This window comes from Neophocaena asiaeorientalis, unplaced genomic scaffold (assembly GCF_003031525.2).
Source record: "Neophocaena asiaeorientalis asiaeorientalis breed wild unplaced genomic scaffold, Neophocaena_asiaeorientalis_V1.1 scaffold145, whole genome shotgun sequence".
Classification (NCBI taxonomy): domain Eukaryota; kingdom Metazoa; phylum Chordata; class Mammalia; order Artiodactyla; family Phocoenidae; genus Neophocaena; species Neophocaena asiaeorientalis.
In genome coordinates this window covers 2,747,371-2,771,910 of record NW_020172629.1, presented here as the reverse complement: position 1 = coordinate 2,771,910, position 24,540 = coordinate 2,747,371, and the positions used below count along the sequence as shown (strand labels likewise).

At 39.5% G+C, this 24,540-nt stretch overlaps 1 protein-coding gene across 1 annotated transcript in view; it reads right to left on the bottom strand.

Moving 5' to 3' along the window:
- Nucleotides 1–24,540, bottom strand: part of RBM33 (RNA binding motif protein 33) — a 115,530-nt gene that overhangs the window by 74,644 nt on the left and 16,346 nt on the right. The window contains 4 exon segments of the mRNA XM_024739197.1: nt 48–219; nt 16,302–16,614; nt 18,601–18,677; nt 20,059–20,107. Of these exon segments, the coding sequence (XP_024594965.1) occupies nt 48–219; nt 16,302–16,614; nt 18,601–18,677; nt 20,059–20,107 (611 nt within the window).

Below are 24,540 nucleotides of genomic sequence, written 5' to 3'. Positions count from 1 at the left end.
GAAGTTGAAATGGGAGTGAAGGATGGGAGACAGGCAAAAAACGTTACCCAAAGTTTCTGGAATGTTCCTTCTCTCTCTAGTTACATCTGAGAGCCTAATAATTGTTCCTTCTTTCCTTTCAGTTTTGAAACGTAATCGTCCAGATTCTTCATCATCATCCTCTTCTTCATCTGACTCCTCTTTCATGTCCTTCTGCAGCTCCAAAGTTTCCATGCCTCCCTACATTGCAGACATACAAAAAGCAAGAGGGAAACTGAGTTCATATTCTTTTGAATTAAATATTGAATAATGGTTATGTATACACATATGTGTATGCACACATAAAAGCTCTTTATATTTAAGATGTAAAAATACTGTAAAATGTCCTATTTGTAAAGCCATGTGAAACATTAAACTGATCCCAGGAGACAAAATCTCAAACATTAAAAATTAACAATGTTAGAAAAAATTCAAATTCCTACTCCTGGTTAATAAACAAAGTCTTACACATTGTTACTACTTATACTTCTAAGAGAACAAACATGAATTCCAAAAATCCCTGCTGGCCTGGAGTCTAATTCAGAGCTAAACAAAGTTCAATATATTAATTAAATTAACACTAGTGTTCCATGAGCTTATTAGCATATAACCCACCCTGTAACTCACATTAGATGACAGCACACTCCTTCCCGTTAAACAGGCTCCACATTTCCTGTAATTCCTGACCCCATCTACTTTGACTTTCAATGCCAGGCAAGCGCTCCAAATCTGCTATTGGGTTGATCTGGTTTTTTTCAGCCTCCATAATCTTTCCTGTAACATTTCTCACCCCTTTCTACTTCGTTCCACTGCCTAGTGTTCGCTCATTACCACCTCTGGCTCAGATTATTAACCATAAAACTATTTTTTTTCTTCATTCACATCACACTAAAACCAGTTTTTACCTTATATTTCATTACATCAGGATTCCTATACAAATTCTGCCCAATCTGGTCCCAAACTAAAAGTAACAGTAGGTCACTAAGATGTAACATGAGGTGAAAGTGATTAGTGTCAAAAGGAACATGAGTTATACAGAAAGAATTGATGAAGAAATTACTTTTAGTTTGGGACCAGATTGGGCAGGTAGGTACCTTCTGACCGTTAGGTTCACTTAGACTTCTGGTAAACTTGAAAAAAAAAAAAAAAGACCCAGAAACTACTCCTTTAGTCTCATCATTCATAATTCCTACAGGTTCTTTACTCTTAACAGAAACAAATATGAACTACTTCATTAGAAAGTGTGCAAGAAAAAAAAAGATACAATCATTTTGGATTCTTTCCCCAACATTTTCCGTGTAAAAAATGCACACACTCATTGCTATAAACCCTAAAGTAGAGAATCAAATGCCTGAAAATAAAATAATGAATGTAAACTGTAACTTTTAGCCTAATGATTGCAAAAGCACTTTTCAGTATTCTGATACTCAGCATACCATAGAATTTTTTGTTTTTAATTTTAGTCCATTTCTTTTTTTTTTAATTTATTTTACTTATTTATTTTTGGCTGTGTTGGGTCTTTGTTGCTGCGCGTGGGATTTCTCTAGTTGCGGCGGGCGGGGGCTACTCTTGGTTGCGGTGCACAGGCTTCTCATTAGGGTGGCCTCTCTTGTTGTGGAGCACGGGCTCTAGGCGCGGGGGCTTCAGTAGTTGTGGCTTGCGGGCTCTAGAACACAGTTGTGGCGCACGGACTTAGTTGCTCTGTGGCACGTGGGATCTTCCTGGACCAGGGATCGAACCTGTGTCCCCTGCATGGGCAGGCAGATTCTTAACCACTGCACCACCAGGGAAGTCCATTATAGAATTTTTTTCATTAATTAATTAATTTATTTTTGGCTGCGCTGGGTCTTCGTGGCCGTGTGCAGGCTTTCTCTAGTTGCAGCAAGTGGGGGCTACTCTCTTTGTTGCAGTGCGCGGGCTTCTCATTGCAGTGGCTTCTCTTGTTGCCAAGCACAGGCTGTAGGCGCGTGGGCTTCAGTAGTTGCGGCACACGAGCTCAGTAGTTGTGGCACACGGGCTTAGTTGCTCCGCGGCATGTGGGATCTTCCCGGACCAGGGCTCAAACCCGTGTCCCCTGCAATGGCAGGCAGATTCTTAACCACTGCACCACCAGGGAAGCCCCTCCACTACAGAATTTTAAAGTACCAAAATGTTGGCATTTTGTTGGTTTAATACGACTACTTCTGTCTTACTGAATATCTGCAACCAAGAACGAGTGACGTGCGAGATGGACCCAGCTATGTTTGTGCTGCACTACATTCAAACTGAGCAAACGTCAACTCACTTACAAAACACTCTTCTCCACCGCCATTAATGCTCCAGAGCAGTGCTTCTCAAATTCAAGGTTTATACCGATCACTGGGAATCCTGCTAAGATGCAGATTCTGATTCCACAGGTCCAGGGTAGGGTCTGATATTCTGTATTTCCAAGAAGCTCCAAGTGAAGCCAACGTGCAGGTCCACAGAACACACTTTAAGTAGCAAGGCCACAGAGGAGGAAAGGAAATCACTACCAATAAAGCAAAGATTCTATTACAATAGTCATTTCACGTAAAAACCTACAGGAAAATGTTTACAGTTCTCTTTTGGATCACCGAAAACAGAAACAATAGTGAATGGATATACGAACTATGGTGCATCCAAACCATGGAATGCTCTTTCGGCCATAAAAAGGAATGAACTACTGATACAACAACTGGGATGCAATCACAAAGGCATCGTGCTGACTGAGAGAAGTCAAAAGGTTTATCACTCAAAAGGTGATGCTCTGCGACAATTCCACATATATGACACTCTCCAAGAAACAAAACTGCACTGGTTACCCGTGATTAGGAATGGAGGGAGGGCCTGACTACAAAAAGGATGGCACAAGGGAGCTTTTTGAGAGATGGAATGTCCTAGAATGCAAACTTCTGGTCCAAGTCGCAGGGTCCACTTCAGCTTTGAACTACATCAAGGATTATACAAGCCCTGAGCTAAAACTGAAACACTGCCTGGTCTCAGTTGCCTCAAGTGCAGGCCACCTGGCAACATTCACTAAGCTAGACTCGCTCCTTCAGCCACTGGTCACTACCTCTTACTCTAAATACTGGGCATCTCCTTTGCCTATGTGCTTATAGAATTAACTAACTAACCTACCTGCCAAAATGCTGACTTTCTCTGAAGAGAGATACTTATGAATGGAATATTCATACATATTCACAATATTCCATTCACAACTAAAATTCCACTGAAGGGTGGTGCTGGATAACAATAATTTAATTAGCCTAAGATTATATTTTGTAAGAATTTAAATACGTATGTAAATCTCTGATTTCATTATAGACACTGCCAGAAATATTTGGAGGTTTGATCTTTAGCTATTTAATTATCCTGAAAACCTGAAACATGTAGTTGTAATGCTTAACAGAGGGTGCATATGAAAACCATCATGAAAGTTCTTTAAAAATAGCCAAGTCCACTAAAGTCTTATCATATATACTGGGTGGGCCAAAAAGTTCATTTGGTTTTTCCTGTAAGGTGGCTCCAGGAGCACGTAGTTGTCTCTAACTTCGTTCAAAACAATTCTGTTAGACTGTATTGTGACAGCTGTCATATCAGCATGCATAAAAAAAAAAAAAAGTATCAAAACTGTTGAATTTTTGTGTAGCCATTTTAATACTGAAGATGGAAGACAAAAAGCAACATTTTTGGCATATTATGCTTTATTATTTCAAGAAAGGCAGAAACGCAACTGAAATGCAAAACATGATTTGTGCAGTTGTGCAGTGTTATGGAGAAGGTGCTGTGACTGATCGAACGTGTCAAAAGTGGTTTGCGAAGTTTCGTGCTGGAGATTTCTCCGTTGACCATGCTCCAGGGTCGGGTAGCCCAGATGAAGTTGACAGCGATCAAATCAAGACATTAATTGAGAACAATCAATGTTATACCAAGTGGGAGACAGCCGACATACTCAAAATATCCAAACGAGTGCTGAAAATCATTTGCACCAGCTTGGTTAAGTTAAGCAAAAAAACCTTCCTGACCTATTTCTGCATGCAATTCTCTACTTAACTGCAGTGAAAACGTTCCGTTTTAAAACAAATTGTGACGGGCGACGAATAGTGGATACTGTACAATAATGTGGAATGGAAGAAATCGCAGGGCAAGCGAAATGAACCACCACCAACCACGCCAAGGCCAGTCTTCATCCAGAGAAGGTGACGTTGTGTATATGGTGGGATTGGAATGGAGTCCTCCATTATGAGTTCCTTCCGGAAAACCAAACAATTAATTCCAACAGGTACTGCTCCCAATTAGACCAACCGAAAGCAGCACTTGACGAAAAGCATCCGGAATTAGTCAACAGAAAACACATAATCTTCCATCAGGGTAACACAAGACCGCACGTTTCTTTGATGACCAGGCAAAAACTGTTAACAGCTTGGCTGGGAAGTTCTAATTCATCTGTCGTATTCACCAGACATTGCATCTTCAGATTTCCATTTACAAACTTCTCTTAATGGAAAACATTTCAATTCCCTGGAAGACTGTAAAGGGCACCTGGTACAGTTATTTGCAGTTCTTGGCAGAAGGTAGTGGAACAAAAGGGTGAATGTGCTGTTCAATAAAGTTCTTGATGAACATGAAAAATGTGTCTTTTATTTTTACTTTAAAAACTGAAGGAACTCTTTGGCCAACCCAATAGAAAACAACTATAGAGAACACTGCTTTAAAAAACTTCCCAAAAGTTTTTAGTGCTTACAAAATATTTGACAGAGGATACTTCTTTACTATATCATGAAATACAAAAAGTATCTATTTCTACCAACAGTTAAAATTTACAAGCTGGAAAGACTGAGCAATTAAATTGTGCAAAAATTACAAGAGAAGAAAATTACAGACCAACCTCCTTCGTGAATACAGACACAAAAGTCCTTAAGAAAATAAAAGCACATGGAATCCAGCAAAAAATAAAAGGAAAATTTGTCACCACCAAGTGAAGTTTAGCCGGAAGCATAAGGTTGATTTAACATTCAAAAATCAATTTAACAAATCTTACTTTGAGAAGAATTCCAAATATATGTACATACTCTCCCCTCCTCCAGGAGTGGACCTTAAGTCCCTCCTCTCCCTCGCCCTGGGTGCAGACTAGACTTAGTTACTTGCTTCCAAAGAAGAGAGCACAGAAAGTGAAAGACAGTAACTTTACAGAATTACTATCTTTAACTGGCAAAGGCCACATCACCACATAATCAAGGCTGACATTGCCAGGGAGGTCCTGTACCCAGTGGTATGATGGAATGAGGACACCTAACCTCCATGGTATTCTTTCCAAAAACCCATAACCCCAGTATAATCATGAGAAAAACATCAGACGAGCCCAGGTTGGGAGACATTCCACAGGACACCTGGCCAGTACTTCTTTAGACTGTCAAGGTCGTGAAACTCAAGGAAAGACCAACAAACTATTACAGACCAGAGGAGACAAGACAACAATGTGGTGCCCTGGACTGGATCCCAGAATAGAAAGAGGACATTAATGGAAAAACCTGCAAAATGGAAATTAATTTGGGAATATAGTTAATAGTTTTTAAAGCCAATTTAATTCACATTAATAAAACGGGGGATAAAAGTCACAAGATTATCTCAACAGATGCAGAAAAAGCATTGACAAAATTCAACACTCACTTCTGATTTAAAAAAAAAAAATCTCAGCAAACTAGACATAGAAAAGAACTTCAATTTGACTGAAAAACCTCCAAGTAGCTTATATTACTTACTTGATGAAATATTGAATATTTTACACCTACTATGAAGAACAAGGCAAAAACCAGTGCCCTCAATGTTTCTATTCTACATAGCGCTGGAGATCGCAGCAAAAGAAAGAAAGAAAAAAACTAGTAGAAAGAAATAAACTGTGTTTATCAACAGGCAACATGGTTATTACGATGTTAGTTTTCCCCCAATATGATCTAAAGATACAATGTAATTTTCATAAAAACCCCAACCGGATTTTTAATAGATATTGACAAGTGAATTACAGAATTTATATGCAAAATTCAAAGGACTGAGAATAGCCAAAACAATCTTGAAAAGGGAACAAAACTGGTGAATTACACTTCCTGATTTCATGCCACAGTAATCAAGATAGTGTAGTATTGGCAATAGAACAAAAAAGAGATTCCAGAAAGAGGCCTAAACTTAAGTGGTCAATTGATTCTCAACATAAGCACTAAGGCAACTCAATGGGAAAGCCTTTACAATGAATAATGGTACCAAAACTAGATAAACTAATGGGAGAACTGAGACTCTCATACATGACTGGTGGGAGTATAAATGGTACAAACACTTTGGAAAATCATTCGGCTGTTTCTTATAGCATTAAACACACTGCTACCCTGTCTCAGTAATTCCACTCCTACTTAATGCCAAGGGAAACGAAAAACTACATTCACAAAACGATGTGTAAAATAAGCTTTGAGTTATTCATAATAACAAAAACAAAACTGGAAACAACCCAAATATCTATTATCAGGAGAACACAAATAAGGTATATCCATAAAATGGAATGAACTGTTGACTACTGACATACACAACCACTTGGATGAAACTCAAAAACATTACGGTGAGCAAAAGTAGCTAGACACACAGCATTACATCATCACAAACTGACTGCATAAATGTATGATTACATTTACATGAAGTTCTAGACTAGGAAAGACTAATTTAAGTCAACAGAACTAAGAACACGGCTTGCCTCTGAGAGGAGTCAGGACAGACTAGAAAGAAACAAGGGGGAATTTTCTGGGGTGATGAACTGTTTCTCACCAACAGAAGGATAGTAACTGGGATGTATCAAAACACTGAACCTCAGATCTATGCCTATCACTGAATGTAAATGTTATCACAATTTTAAAAGTTTCGAATTTAACTAGTGCAAAGATATTTTTAAACTTCTCACTCGTTCCTCTGTACAAGCCAAAACCTTTTTAACCATGTCTGAAGACAAGAGCGCCACTGACACTGAAGTGGCTGTGCACGCAGGAAGGCCTGGGGCTAGTCTTCATAATGGGGTCTTTCTCATTTGTTTCGAGTACAGTGCTTCCTCTGTATTGACCAAGGAAGAACATTAGTTAAATAAAAGGAGCCACTGAAAATAGACCTTTCAACTGAAATTACCTTTTAGTTCCATAATTCAGATTCTAATGTGTACTTAAACAAAACTCCTAGAAAGAAGTCATCTGAAAAACTGCAACATGCCTTCCACCTCCGTCTTAAGCAACCCAGAGCCGTGAGCGCTGCAACGCAAGGTGGAGTGCAAAGGTTTGGTTCGTCAACACGCTGCAGACAGTTAATTTAAGAAAATGGGTCAAAAAACTAGGAAGACACCAAAACACAGGTGTATGCGGCAAAATAAAACTGCTGCTCTTCCCTGAGGACTATATATTCACACTACTAAAAAGGATGGAAGGACAGCCCTCCAAAAGCAAAGCCTACCAAAAGGTACTGAAATAATACCTCCCAGCACCCACAACAGTACCGTGCATACAAGTTCTCAATAATGATCTCTTCGACTGACATTCAGCGATTCCACTATGAGGAAGAAAACAAGCCCAAGACATCTGTTGCCAGGAGAAAAGACCAGCACAACACCTGCCTCCAAGAAGGACTATTAAGTCCTGAGAGCAAAGAGCAATACAAAGAATTTTCAGTCAGTACAAAAACAAGCAACAAAAACAAGGTAATAAACAAACCAACAATCAAGGACAAAGGATAAGGAAAATGTGTGAGTGACTTTTTAAAAATATTTTTAAATACTATATATAAAATTAAATTATGGAACATACAGCTTAAAAGAAAAGGCAGATAATATACCTCTTAACAGATGGTATAAACTATGTAATCTGGATGAGAGTTTACTTTCTCCTCTATAAAAAGAGTCACATAGAAAACAAGCATTAAGATGTTTCAAGTGAGTTAGCAGCAACTAGAAATCACAGGAGTTAAACAAACGCATTCTACTTCTTTCCCCTCCAAATCACCAAGGGTCAAATTTTAACCTCTCTGTATTTCCCTGTTCACAAAAGTTATTTTATTCGTGGCAAAAACATTTTAAAATATTTGACACAGAGAGTATAAAATAATCCCACCATCCAGAGGTGATCACTATCACCATTTGTCTTTATCCATCCAGACACGTGTTTGAGAGTCACACACACACACATTTAAACATGCAAAGCTATGGAGGAACCTAAGGGGAGGAAATCTGTTAGCCTGCTCTTTTCACTTAACGCATCACGAGCCTCTTTCCATGTCCAATAGAGCAAGGGCATCCTTTGGCAACCTGCAGTCCCCTGACCATCATTTATTCAACCTTTTAGAAAAATCTATTTACATTGGTTCCACTTATTTTCAACGCTGCAAGCAAATACCCACTTCATGTATCCTTGAACAACACATCTTAGATTAACTCTTGGATAACTTCATCAAAGTGGAATTATTGAGCCAAAGGACTTTCAGGCTTTTGATACTGTCACGAACAGTGTAGGGTCTGCAATTTTACTCTTCTTGCAAGTTAATAAGGTAGCCTGCCACTGTTTCATGGAGGCTGTGAGAAGGCACGAGACTCTCAGCCACAGACTAGGACAATTTATTACTCTTAACAACTGCAGCAGCATTTGGGTCCAGCTCCCTAAGCCCCAATTCCCATTGGGCCATCTGACAAAGAGGGCCAGGTGACCCTGTGCAAAGGTAGCTGTATTACAGGAGGGGCACTGAGTTTAGGGAACTGTTATAATGAGCAGAAGGCATGGCTGCCCCCTACTCCAGAGAAAGATACGTCTTTCCTAGATGCTGCTACAAAAACATCCTTGAAAAGACTGTCGGGAACAAAGGAGGTGCTTTGCTCCCCCAAACATGCAGAGACATGACAGAATTGTGGAAAATTCTTCTGGCAGTCAATATTTCCAAAATAATCCCCCCAACAGAATAAAAAATACCTGACCAATAATTTTGATTTTTGCCAATATTATGACAGGTTAGAATTCTCAACTGTTATAATTTTTATTTTATTGAATATATTTTATATACTTAGTGATCATTTGCTTATGTTATTTTTGGATTACTTTCTCACATTATTTGCCCTTCTTTCTACAGGAGTGCTCATCTGTATATACGGAACATACTGATACATTAACTCTTCCATACCGAACATATTAACTTTACTACGTATACTAATTCTTAGGCTCATGTGTAAATATTTCCTCATATTGTCTAAACTTGTCTATAGTGTTTTGGGGTATTTCTCTATGACTTTCTAAACTTGTTTATAGTGTTTTGGGGTACTTCTGTATGATCAAATCATTCTTTTCCTTTACGGCTTAAAAAGGCCCAATACCCAGAGTAGCAGAGTAGTGAAACCAAGACAGCTTGGTACTCATTTTTACTCATTCTCTATCATGTCCTTAATCATGAAACTCCCAGCTTTAACTGAATATGCTGTCACCTAATAAAACACTATATTCACCAGTCTCCTTTGCTGTGAGGTACAGCCACGTAACTAAGACGTAACTCATGAGATGTTTACACAGTGTTGTTTGAGAACTCTGGGACATGTCTTCAAAGGGTGGGCATGGTCTCATTCAGTCTTCCTGCAATCCACTGCTTGGATGTGGACCATGGTAAGACCAGCAGCCCTGGAGTTGTACCATGGAAATCTGGAAGAAGCCTGGGTACCTGATTACCTTGTGAGGCCAATACCAGATCTGAAATGCCTTCTGAAATTTTTTGACATCATGAGAAATAAACTTGTACTATTTGGAGAGTTTTCTGTTTTGCAGGTAAGCCTAAGGCTAACACACCATTATTAAAACATTTTCTTCTAATACATGTAAAGTTTGGTGTGAATTAATCTGAGATCAATACTGGCATAAGGTACAAGAAAGGGATCTAACTTTTCCCCCGATGATTAAGCCTTCCTAAGTATGTCTGAGATATTGTTATATTAACTCATACATGTTATGAGTTCATTTACTTGAGGGCTGGGTCTGATCGTTCATGTTCCTCCAAAGATAACTCTCCCCCTCAGTCTCTGTTCAGAAGGCACTGAAAACGGAAGGTAAGATCACCATTTTTAATCATAATCCACTTTTGCTTCAATATTTCAATGAATACAGTTCAGGAACCAAAGTCGGAAACATCTGGATCTACAAGTCATACCTTATCAGTGTCCGAAGGCACCCAAGCAACAGCATAACACCTACCAGCATTCTTATTCTTTAACTGCTTTACAATAAAATAGTTTATATCTCCAGAGATCATTTAAAGCTTAAAATCTACAAAACCTTTTCTCACTCTAAAATATGCTACAAACACAATACATTATCCGAGTAAGGAGAAGTATTACCTAAAATGCTGAAAGAATAAATTACTGGGCGGAAAAAAAACACAATGGAATTAATTTTCCAACTACAAAATACTACAAACTAATGAAGAGGAAATGAACTAATTAATGGGCGCTGGATTCCCAGGTTTCCCTTTCAACTACTCACCCCCAGAATGACCTCCACAGCCACTTCCGTCTGTCCCCGCCAACGCCTTAACAGCTTCTTAGATTTCTCCCTCAGAGATCTTTTGCCAAAACACCCTTTCACAGGTCTGACCTAATCTAGGCTCATACTGGCTTTGCACTGGGCGGAACGTGGTGCTAAACACGACCCGCTTAAATCTGGTCTCCCTGAACCTCGGTTCGGTGGCTCATCACTCAGAACAGAGCAGTCACCAGTAGGAGAACCATTTCTTACTTAACATCTTCTTTAGCTTTGTCTTGGTTCCTTGGGCTGAATATATTTGCCTACAATTGAAGAATCTGGGAAAAGGGAGCGTTCTACTATTCTACCTTTTCTCTAAGTTTCAAATTATTTCAAATAGCAAGAGAGACAGAGAGAAAGCACAAAAAGAGAAGTCAAATTTAGCTCGTTGGGGAAAAGCAAGGGTGTCCCAGAAAGTGTCTGTACGTGATCATATACTCTGTCGTAGCATTTTATTAGGGAACAGATAAGGGCAAATGTTTTGTATACTGAGTTTCTAAAGCACTGGTGTAAGACCTAAAGGAAATGACCTAAGCCAGTGAAATACCACTTTTCATGATCTCTTGGGAAAAAGAGGGAAAAAAGTATTAAGGAAAATAACTGAGAAAAAACATTATTAAGGAAAAAAAAAATTTTAACCCACAAGTTCTAAGACTATAGAATGATTTTGTGGCTCACATGCTTGACCCATGGGACAAGTTCTAAGGTTGGAAAACAGAAACTATAAGCCTCCGTCTCAGAGCACACCTCTATTCATCCAATGACATCTATTTTTCCAGACCTACTTCACAGGCTACCTCTTCCATAAAGCCTCAACACATCCCACCCCGGTTCCCCAATCCATCCTCAAGACACACACCCGACCAGAGAGGCCCCCTGTGTGAGCTGCTAAAGCATATACCTGAGCCTCTCTTCCAGGAGGTTTACTTCTATGTTTACATCACTGGAATTTGCCGACGTCTTCTCTCCCTTTTATGAGGCTGCAATTACCTTGAGCACAAGAACCAAGCTTCTCAATCATCCTTATTTCTTCAATACCTAACACAGCACCTAAATCCAGGGAACTCTGCAGTATTTTTTGAATAATGGTCAAAATTAACTAACGTTAACTAATTTGAAATAATTACAGCACTCCTTTCAAAGCACTAACATATACTGCGCATTTCAAAACATTTCTACCCACACTCCCATAAAACATTCTTAGGGGCTTCCCTGGTGGCGCATTGGCTGAGAGTCCGCCTGCCGATGCAGGGGACACGGGTTCGTGCCCCGGTCCGGGAGGATCCCACATGCCGCGGAGTGGCTGGGCCCGTGAGCCATGGCCGCTGAGCCTGTGCGTCCGGAGCCTGTGCTCCGCAGCAGGAGAGGCCACAGCAGTGAGAGGCCCGCGTACCGCAAAAACAAACAAACAAACAAACAAAAAAACATTCTTAACACTCAAAGGGCAAACAGCTATCTGGAAGCCACAGCTAACCAGAACTCACTGTCCAAAGATTCTAGAGAGCTCAGGGTTTTGTTTTTGTTCTTTTTTTTAAACTACACTCATACTTCAAAGAAGAGATGTATCAACTTTTCGCTAATATTAAAAAGATGCTCATTTTCAATCTGGAAGAAAAAAAAAAACTCCAGCAAACTTTTGGACTCTTTTTAAAAGATGAACAAATACCTCTTCAGTTTCAGGAGCAACCTGGGAATCAGTAATCTCATCTAATTCCTCTTCAGCAACACAGTCTTCCTGCTCTTTCATCCCTTGTTGCCCACAAGCCTGCAAGTATTCTTCATCCTAACAGCCATTAAAGAGAAAGTAAGTTTTTCTCATATAGCTTTGGGGTTTTCAAGCACTTTTCACCTTCATGACTCATGCTTAGTTATGTTAGCAAATTTTACTATGGCAATTATCAGACTGAGCAGAAAAGCACTAAGCACAAAACCAGAATGGGGCCTCCCCTGAGTGTTCATGGGAGCAAGAGAGCAGTATGCCAACCCAATCGTTGCAGGGAGTGATACGGACCCTGCTTCAACCTCCAAGGGCCCTGACAAGTAGCTCTTCTTCAAATCCAACACTAAGGAAATATAATCTTAAAAAGAAAGTGTGTATGTGCTTGCACAGAGCAGCTCAGCAGCAGTACGGGGGCTGGAATCATGCCCAATTCGAACCATTTTTATAGCAACAGAAGACAACAAAAGTATGAGCAATTCAATTCAACTCAGGAGCTGTATTAAAATTACATTTTAGGGCTTCCCTGGTGGCGCAGTGGTTGAGAGTCCGCCTGCCGATGCAGGGGACACGGGTTCGCGCCCCGGTCCGAGAAGATCCCACATGCCTTGGAGAGGCTGGGCCCGAGAACCATGGCCGCTGAGCCTGCGCATCCAGAGCCTGTGCTCCGCAACGGGAGAGGCCACAACAGTAAGAGGCCCACATACCGCAAAAAAAAAAAAAAAAAAATATTACATGTTAGAATTAGTTTCTCCATCAGCCGCTCCCTTGAATCAGAAGGATGCTTCCAGGTTTGCATGAAATGTAAGGGCATGGCAGCAGGCAGGCATCTCTTGAGGGCATAGGGAAGGAAGCAGGCAAGCTGCCTAGAAACAACAACTGCAAGGAAAGAAGGGCTCCTACAGGTATCACTACAAGTAACAAGATCTGATTCACTCCAGGGGAGCTGAACTCCCCAGTGCCCCTGGCCACCAGCTCAAGTGAACAATAGGCAGGAAGGAAGAGCGGACCAGCTGCGGGACCTGCACAGCCCTACTGCACAGAATCCAACAGTCTCTCTACAAAGAACAGCAGCTGTACCCAAGGTGACAGACCACCTTAGTCCCCACAACCGTCTCGCAAGACTGTCCAAACACACTGCATTTTACTTCCCCAAAGAAACTGTTACCATCCTACCTAAAAGAGCAACTATCACTACCCATGATTCACTGAGAGCAGAACTGTCGGATTTCAAATAAGGCCATACGATGCTAATCAAAATTGTCAGCCAACATACAATGGAGAATAGTCTACACCACTGAACTCTCACTGGGAAACAAAAATCTGCTGTCCATTACATAAATTACCAATCTGAAATTGTTTTTACAGAACAATGTCTTATGAAATCTCAATCTATGTTAACTTTAAAGGCACTAAGTAAATCTGGTTGTGCTCAAAAGTATAAATCATCTGACAGTGTTCTCATATTCTGTTGAATAATAAATAATATACATCTCTTCCTAATACAAGAATACAAGTTTTTACATCAAATCCCAATTCACTCTCAAGATTAGGACAGCAAAATTCAAAAAAAATTTTTTTGAGTATGAAAGGAAAGAACACCACAATTTACTACCAACTTTTTATGGGAAAATGCAGTTTCTTCATATGTAAGATTGTCCCTTCCAATTGTAAAATTCTGCGATTTTACGATTCCACTCCCAGTTATACACAAAATTCCTCCCTGTGACGTTACATGTGAGCTCAAATAGACAGAACATACTCGTGATGAGTACAGAGTTAATTCTAGCTTTAGAGTATGAGTTAACAAGTCCTAACTAGGACATGAACCACAGTTAAATAAACCATTTAATAAACTAAAATACCACTGGGATACACAGGACTGCAATCTACTCATATGTTCGCTACTCTAATAATGAATAATTAATTAATCTGTGCACCAGTGACAGCCTAAGACAGTAAGAGGCCCGCACTGCAGAGCTGGAGAAAAGTATTTCACAGCTTAAGTCCATTTTTCTCTTCCCATGCAAAGGAGAGGCAGTGCCAGATTCTACCACTGTGATGTCTATAAAGAAACCAATAATCTTAAAGAAACCGGAAAGAAAGGAAAGAATGAGTGTGGCTGTAAAGCCAGATATACTGAGGTGAGCTGACACTGCTCACAGACATTTAACTTCGCCTTGTACCTTTAAACTTCACAACTCTCTGTGAAAATATCTGGACACGTTCAGTTAAGGAAATTTATTTACTTTAAGGTTTTTTTTTAATTCTGGAAAGATTTATTTTAATGCGGAGAAGTACTGTGAGTATAATGAATTTGCATTTTTGTCTTTTCAATACGCGAATCTTAGGCACAAGATGCTGGATAGTTAAGTTGGATTTTATACAACAAGGGGCCTAAATGTAACCTCAAGTTTGGAAAATAAGAGAGGGAAAGTCCTCACTTACTAAAAATTCTCTTTACAACAAACTCTGCAAGAACACCAAAGTGAGAGATACCTCTTATGTGACCATGTATAAGTGCTATCAAGCACTTTCCACACTGTGATTTGTTCCACTAAAGTCTAAGTTCACAGAAGGCAGGGGCCACGCTTTATGCTTCATATTTCAGCAATACTTACGTCCCCACTGCTTGGACACTGGTAAAGATCTGTTGAGCTTTTGAATTTACAAGGGATGTGACTGACTGACCATCTTATTTTAGGGATGAGCAGTAGAAATACTAAAACGCTCTAACCAGGGAATAATGGGGCACATTTTTTAAAGACCTTGGCTTAATTTTTAAGAATCATTTTAATTTACAGTGTCTCACTTTAACACAGTATATGGACACACCAGTAAACCAGAGAGCACCTGTCCACACTACTGAAGGATTTATTACCAAAAGAAACCATTACAGAGTTATCGAAAAAACAAGGACCCATGATGCCTTTTACAGGATTCTGTTTACCAAACCTAGAAATATTTTTTCATTACTATATCTACTAAAGAGAAAGCATTCAAAAAGAATAAATCTTAAAAATAACACTGCGATACATAAACGCAACTGTGTTTGGAACTAAATATTCTAAGGCTCCAGGTAAACGATTAGTGTCTTTCAAAACTACACACACACACACACACATTTTTTCTCAAATGAAAAATTACCTACTCTGAATGGAAACATTAAGAGATAAAGGCAGAACTCTAGCCCTAATGCTGCATGCCTCCACCCCATTCCAGCAGCCCCACTCACACTGTACCTTGGGGGAGACCAGCACCCTGAAAACCCTAAGATTCTACTGCACCTATGGAGGTCATGCCCTTCCAACATAAATTTCTTTTAATGCTTATTTCAAAAACAAATCTTTTTAATGATAAATCATGAAGACAGATGAGCAATCTTTCACTAATACCTTTTTCTTTCTTGACAGTTCAACCTAAAAAAAAAAAAAAGCTACCAACCAAAACCACCTTTCTGAAATAAAAATCAGTGCAATCTTTGCTTCCTGATTACAGATAACAAATTATGTGTGACATTTCCTAAACTAACCTCCAATCTCTTTATTCATGTTTAGACAGTTCTCAGTTACAAAAAAGGATGAATGAACAGGACATCAATCACTCTGGAATATTAGCACCTTAAAGATGTCTTTAGCAGGTCAATAATCTTTTCACCTTAGAAGGACTTTATCAGATCTTGTCTAAAGCCTGGATAAAAGCCCTGCATTAAGTACTTCTAACAATTGACAGTGTATCTCCACCACACAAAGCTGTTTTCTTCCTCAAGGTCACGATTCTGTGCAGCCTTCCAGGATGACAAAGGAGCATTACCTCCAGCCAAACAAGCTGTCAACACAAACTTTGTCAGAGCGCAGATAAAGAAACTGGCAGACAGTGATAATAAGGTCTAATTTCCCGCCCTCCCAGGGGAGGGAAACAGATTTCAAATCAGTCTAGAAACCTGTACCCAGGCAGCCATGCTCTCTTCGGCCATACAAAGGAGAAAGACTCACTGTGAACTCATCTAAGGGCTCGTTGATCTCGATGTCTAACACCTCGTCGCTGTACAGCGGCTCCTCCTCCGGCTCCCCCGCGTACTCGATGTGGTCTTCTGCCAGCTCAGCACCGTGGCCTTCATACTGTCCTTCTTCCTGGTACTCAGGAGCATACAGTTCAGATCCATCAGACTTGTGATAAACGAGTTCATCCTCTCCTTGTTCATACTCGGATTCCTGTTCTCCAGACTGGTCATTAGTGTTGTCAGACAGTTCAAACGATGTGACCATGCCAGATGTGGTATTCAGACTAATTGTGACACCCTGAGAACTAGAGGCGACAAAAATACAAAGAAAGGCAGGCAACTGGAGTGAAGCTCAAAACTAAATCACTGCATAAGTTAACTGTTAGAAAGACCAGTGAAAAGTTACTCCAGTGACTGCTCAAGGCACACTGACAACAACGACTGCAAGCAAAACTCAATGTGCTCCCTACTAAGCCAGCACTACAAACCCCTCCTGCACACCGCAGAGCTCAGTGCACTACACGTACACAGGGCCAGCACCAGACTCCTACTGCATAAGGCGCCCCCTCTATCATGAGCTGCGGCTTATTTGACTGGGAGAATCAGAGCAACCATGAGAAACAGGTCTACCTGGCAAAAGTCCAGGACTGAAAGCAAATAGACTACGTTTCATTCTAACTTCCAGAATGAAATGGGTGGTATCTATTTTCTAAAACATCCAGGTAAAACTAGGAGTATTACTCTATAAACAGAAAATCATAGATGGAATTTTAAGAACTTGTCTTCTTTTTTAAATCTATGACGCAAACTATAAACTCCTATTTAAGAAATCAAAATATTAAAAATCTGCATGAAAATACATTTCCATGTTCAACTAAAGTTTATACTAGCCACAAATTTTTTTTAAAAAGTTAATTTCTGAGTAAAATAAACGAGGGCAGTTTTAAAACTGCAAAAAAAGAAATCATAATTCACCTGTTAAATCACAACAGATAAATGTCAAACAATTAAAAATGCATAATAACACTTAAAACACAAGGTTTTGTAGCTAAATCTAAGTTTACACTTATTAAGTATCCAATCCTAACAAAAAATTGAACACGCCACATACACTTGAAGACATATGGCTAAAAACATTCCAAAGGTTTATTTCAAGGGCAATTTAACTAACTCAAAAGATCAAAATATAATAATGATGTCACGGAATGGAACTGGGAAACAAATAACTGACAAAATAAATTAATTTAAAACTTGTTACCCATTATGTTAGAAAAACTATTACAAATCTATAGCTCAACAATGAATGGAATATATTTGTTAACTACATTTATAAGCAGAAAGTGTCTCTATATTTTCACAATAAATGTTTCCTCATAAAACTGAAAAAATTATTCCACCTAACAGAGTATACTAAATGCCTCTTCCTCTTCTAATTGCGTTACTATGTCGGCAACAGAAAGATATTCTTTATTGCCATGCACTGAATATTTGTGCCCCCCCCGCCCTCCAAATTCATGTGTTGAATCCTAAAACCCAATGTGATGGTGGTCTGGAGGTGAAGCCTTTGGGAGATGCCTAGGTCATGAGGGTGGAACCTCTGAATACGATCAGTGCCCTTATAAAAGGGACCCGAGAGAGCTCCCTCACACCTTCCAACCATGTGAGTACACAGTGAGAGGGCTGGGGGTCCTCACTAGAACCCAACCAGGCCAGCACCTCGACCTAGGACTTCCCGGCTCCCAGAACCGTGAGAAATAAATTTCTGTTCTTTGTAAGCTACCCTTTTATATTTTGTTATGGCAGCCCAAACAGATGAAAACAACTATATTCAGATAGTCAACTAGAGGCGAAGTACAGTCCAAAGGAGTTTTCAAAATGGCAATTCAGTTACTAGATATGTATAGATAAAAACTGTCTAAAATGAAAACAAAAGCAGTAACATCAAACTGTGACCAACAGTATTAAGAGTGCGGGGCCACTGCCCCCCGTCCAAATAAAGGAATTCTTTAAAAGAGCGGTGCATATACCTGTACTGAACTTTTATAACCAGCACTCAACAGACCTCTCAGAGGTCATTAAATGCAAGACCAACACTGACTTTAAACAGTTCATCTATTTATAGAAAAATATATATGGCTTCCACATCAAAGAGTTATATTAATATCCTGTTTACAATATAATCATATGTTAAAGATACGGTACATTATCATTTATATCCCACTATAATTATAAATTAGTCACTAGAAATTTAGTTACAGAAGGAACATTTTTAATGAGCTAATGCTGAGTACCTGAAATTTTCTTCGTCTTCGTTATCACTCTGCAGAAGATCATCATTTAGCTCCTCATCTGACAAATCTGATTGATTCTAATTAAAGAAATCTAATTAATGCATGTCACTTCCACAAAAAAAGTCCTGTTACAAAAGTGCAAAATTACGTTGACTGGATTGTTTCTAACCTTGTTATTAAAACATCTACCATTCAGAAAGTTTTCTCAGTTTGATATAACCATTTGCCAGTCGAGATTCTACATATGGCATACTGGCTAACTACCCCAGACTAATTTTTATTTATTTATTTTTAATTAATTTATTTATTTATGGCTGTGTTGGGTCTTCATTGCTGTGCGTAGGCTTCTCTAGCTGCAGTGAGCAGGGGCTATTCTTCGTTGCGGTGCGCGGGCTTCCCACCGCAGTGGCTTCTCTTGTTGTGGAGCACGGGCTCTAGGGCGTGTGGGCTTCAGTAGTTGTGGAGCGTGGACTTAGTCGCTCCGCAGCATGTGGGATCTTCCCAGACCAGGGCTCGAACCTGTGTCCCCTGTATTGACAGGCGAATTCCTAACCACTGTGCCACCAGGGAAGCCCCAGACTAATTTTTAGATGCACAGTCAAATAAGTATAGAAGCAGCAAGCATAATGATCATATTTACTATAACTCTTAATGAAAGAAAAAAAAAGGAACGAGTCCTTTGGCAGTATCCTATAAACAAGTAATTTTTTCTTACCACAAAAAAAAAAAATGGGGCTTCCCTGGTGGTGCAGTGGTTGAGAGTCCACCTGCCGATGCAGGGGACACAGGTTCGAGCCCTGGTCCAGGAAGATCCCACATGCTGCAGAGCAACTAAGCTCGTGCACCACGACTACTGAAGCCCGTGCACCTAGGGCCTGTGTTCCACATTATATGTGTAGAGTTACGTATAACCATATACACACACGATATATAAATAGATATAGACATCAATGATAACTGCTTTCAAGTTTTTACTTGATCAAGAGTTTAGAAAAACCTACATCAGGTTTTAGACTTTTATTCTTATTTATCTGAAAATGTATCATATTTGAGTATGTTTATTTTTATGCTTATCTCTGAATATTCCCAAAAAGTAAATCCCAGCTCCAGTATGCAAATACTAACCACTAAATGTTAAGGAAGGAGCTGCTGCTTCCTTCTGGCAAGTGGCAGCTTTGCTGCCGCCTTCAGAGATTCAGTGCCTGCTAGAGTGCCTTGGCGTAGCAGGAGCTAAAGTACTTGCTTCAAAGGGTTTAGGGCTTGAATTCTAAGTTATCAAAGAACTTACTAACAAATTAAACACTCAACTCTTTGTGCATTTAAAAAGTAATTCGATTCGCAAAATTTTAATCTATATCCAACTTTCTAGTAACACATCCCATGCATAAGATGTATTCCTATATTTTAAATGCAATTAAATAACTATCATTTAGTTTCAGGAAGACCTGTATTTCTTACCTTTTTTCCGGAGAGCAAATCTTCTCCAAGTAAGTCATCTTCAAGTTCACTGTGGAAAAAAGAGACATGACAATGTATTATTCCTATTACACACTGCAAAGTTTGTAGACCACTGGGAAATTTATCCAGGACTTTAGAGTTTGGGTACTTTCACATTAAGTTTGCTACATTTTCCTTTATTAATAATGAAAACATATTTTCAAATATATAGGGAACATCTGGTCCTTTAAGTATGGAAGCTTTGCTATAACTAGCGGCTCTCACTAGACTTCTAATCTTAGTTTTTTCACCTCAATATGAGATCTTAATTTCTCTGGACTTGTTCATTAATGAGCAAAAGAAGAAACTATAATACAATATCTATGCTTCCTCTTACCTACGATGAAATAGGAAAAGATAGATGCCCAACATCATTAACTAGGAAAATTAAAAACCAAAATCATTGAAAGACCATTTAACACTCAAACTGCGAAAACTGAAGAAGTTTAAAAATGAAAAATCAATGCTGATGAAGACATTCAAGTAAATCATAACTAAGAGAATTATCTTTATAACATGGGAGTCATGTCAGCTGTCTGCGATTTTTTGTCAGCATGTTTATGTTCTGAAGCAATCAGAAGGAGTTTTTCTCATAATTAAAACAGAAACCCTTACCAGATGAAAAACCTGAAGACATTTCCCACTGTATGTTTCTCTAACTGATGAAGATGGCTACCACTAAATTACGTCTTTTAAAAGCAGATGACTAAGGACCAACATCTAGAAAGGAGGAAACACAACTAGGCTATGATTCTAGGTACAAATGCCAATGGAGATTTAACCGCACCAATGTTCTTATTATGATTTGCTACTTTTCAAATAAGGGCTCTGGTTACAAATATCTATAAGTTCTATAGGTTTTGAGTGCTATTTTACCCAAAACCCATGTTTACTTCTAGTGTGCTACTGGGCAGAATGCCAGAATATCCTGGAATGCACATAGGAAGTTACAACAGAAATTCTATATACTACTTTTTAGAACCAGAAACAACTCAACAAGTCATTTCATTCATGCACTGAATACCTCTTTCATTATTTTATGTTACCCTATATAAATCGTACACCATCTTATAGATAAAGGAAATAAGGACAAGGTTAAATGATTTGCCCAAGGTCACACAGCAGAGACAGATTCAGGACGAGAACTTAGCTCATGGAAAAAAATCTTTCATGGACCTGTATAAGTAAAACAGTTATTAGAGACTAATGTATAACTTCTTCCAACATTTTCAATCCACAAATCACCTAATCATCTTTCAGATACAATTTTTGTATCTTCAGTGTTACAATCATTTTCCATGGACGAGGAAAAAGTGCTTTCTAGTCACAATATTTACAATAAGCGCATTTGAGAATCTGATTCCAGATAACCCCCCAAAAATACAAGCACCCCTCTGAGGACAAGCACCCCCTGGAGCATCCCTCCAAATAACTGAAAAGGGGAGGTAATCCCATTTGCCCCAGGGAAACTAATTGAGGAGAACTCTTAAAACCATAATATGAACAGGTGCTGGTAATCATACAAGCAAAAATCTAGGAAGTATCTGTTGCTGACAAATATATGGAAATAAGAAATCAGTCTTGGACTACCACCTATTTTTTCTAAACAAAAGCATTTTTTCAAAGAAGATAAATGAAAACTTTACCAGTTGTAAATGAGTGGAGTGTACAGAGGTGGAGAACAGTTGTTTCCGTGACTAACAAAGGCAATAATAGCATGAAATAAGGAAGCAAGATGGGAGACGGAAGGATTAAGTGCACGCGAGTACAATATGCATAAATTATAGCTCAAGGACTCACTAGCGCCCATTCAGTGTGCTACATGCCAAGAACCACTCCACGCGTTTCACACATACGCGCTCTTTTGTTGACATAACACAACCCCAGCAACCAGACACCTACATCATTCTCCATTTTTTTCAACGTGAAAACGAAGACGCCAAGATGTTAAAGAACTGGCCCAAGGTCACCCTGCTTCCAAGTCAGAAACCAGTAGATGAGTTGAGACAGTCTGGCTCCAGAGTCCAAATACTAACTACTATGCACACACCCCACAAAAGTTAAATGTAGTTAGCTACCTATTGTTATCATAAAGTTGGATCCTTACAAAGAGGTACACGAAAGGGAAGAAACTTGTAAACTACGAAACACTACCAAAATTACACCAAGGGTCACCAAAAGTAACAATGAACCAATGGGACTGAATGGTCCAAAACGAGTCCTTTCAAAGGGGTGAGCAGTTATGCTCGTGGACAATGACGGTAACTGTTCGGAAGCGAAAGGAATACCAAAAGCATGAGGAGGTTTCCTGCACTCACCTGCAGAGCTCCCACAAGATTTCACCAGGAAACACTACTGGAGGAAGAACAACCTCTATGGCAGGTATTTCTTATCAAAGAGGGGAGAGACAACGATCTCTTAGGGAGCAAGTACATTTTTACTAACAAACAGAATTATACTAAAAGACTTTTCAGGAAACAGGTATTTTGCAGGCAGTCACCTGACTGCAGCCTTTCAAAATGAGAAATCTAAGTGACAACAAAGACTGCACGTGAGCTCATTGTCTCTGTGCCTGCCTACTCCAGGCCACCCTCATCTGGTCCGAGCCGGCTCCAGGCCCTGGATGGGGTCTCCGGGAACGGCTCCCACGGGCTCTCCGTTCCCCCGGCCTTTCTTCTGGATGGGCTCGGCCATGGGAGGTCCCAACGGAAAGTCACAAAGCGGGAGGAGAGACTGCCCCCCCCACACCTGCTCAGCTCCAGTTCCACCCCACACAAGCGCAGCCCTGGCTGGGCCCTCGGACAGCCCTCCCCCGCAGGCCTGCGGCTGCTCCCCCAGTGTCACACCTGCTTCTTTAGCCCTGCCCCTAAACATCCCCGTCATCAAATGACCTTCAGTGGAGACCTTCTCAACATGCCCTTTCCTACCGGGACGTACACTGGTATGTTTTCTGACTCACTCTTCTCCTAAACTTTCAAACTTCTCCTCTACCATCCAGCACATGGAAGAGGCTATTTTATGCTTTAAAAATATCAAATAAAGAAATACATATGATACAGAATCTTCATATGCAAACATGCACTGAAGATGAGTGAAGAGAGGGCACTGGGACAAATGCTAGTCACACTGGAAAGAACAAGAAAAACTAGAGCCCTGTCTCACTGCAAACAAAACCCAATTCCTTCATAGCAGAAGACCAACTAATGTCATGACAACCAAAATAAATTCCCACTGAACAAATACTGGGACAATTCAAACATTAATAAGAATAATAACTACAATGGATTAAAAAAACACATGCAGTATTTAAATCTATGAATTTGAAATGATTCAAAAATAGAACTCACCTCTGGAGGATGCTAAGGAACTGACCCATTCTTTTGAAAACTGGTAAATAAAAGTAAAGAATCAAGCACTTATTCTGTACCTCAGAGGAACCAAGTAGTTTACAGAATTACCACAACTAACAGAAAAAGAAGAAATGACAGAATGAGAATATCACCACTTGGATCATCTAATGGCTGGTAACACCACAAAAAGTTAACAAGATATTGTGAAGCTCCTGATGGAGGAACATACCACCAACTAAGACACTGCAGAGCCCCTACTCCTGCCCAAATTCAAACCTGAATCTGATCAACCTCCAGATCTAACTATGAATTTACAGAAAATGCAAGGTGAAGGAACATACTAAAAACACTCCAGGAGATGCAATCACCAAAAGTAGAAATTCTCCAAGATAAACCCCTTGTTTCTTCAACAAAAACTGCAGGGAACTAACAAAAATTGTGGAGAGAACTTACAGATGAAACAATACTTAAAAGACCTACCAATAAATTATGATATATGGATCTTATTTGGACTCCAAGTCAAACTATAAAAGGACACATATCCACATTATATGTATGTGTATTTGTAATATACTTATATATACAAGAGACAGTCAGGGAAATGTGAACATTAATAAGACATTCCTATTAAGGGACTTCTTTTTAGATATAACTATTATGGCTACATTCATAAATCCTTTATTTTTTAGAGAAATACAATCTGATATATTTTCAGATGAAATTATGTCTGTGATGTGAGGAGGGTTACAGAGATCACAGATGAAACAAGAGTGCTTCCCACTGACACTGCTGAAGCTGAAGGGTGGTATATCGCCTGCATTGTACTATTCTCATATACACCTGAAATTCTCAATAAGTAAAAAAAAAAAAAAAAAAATCAATCAATTTAATCAATTTCAGGAGGAAGGACAGAACGAAGGAAGAAAAGGAGGGAGGGAGGGAGACCAAAAAACACTTTTAAAACTTTCATAGGAACATACAGAATACAGGGTAGGGAAGAATTTCTTGAGGACAAAAGGCAGAAAGCAGCTTGACTGACATCACATGTCTCCTGAAGAGGTGGCCTCAGGAAGGCCACAGTGTCACCAAAGAG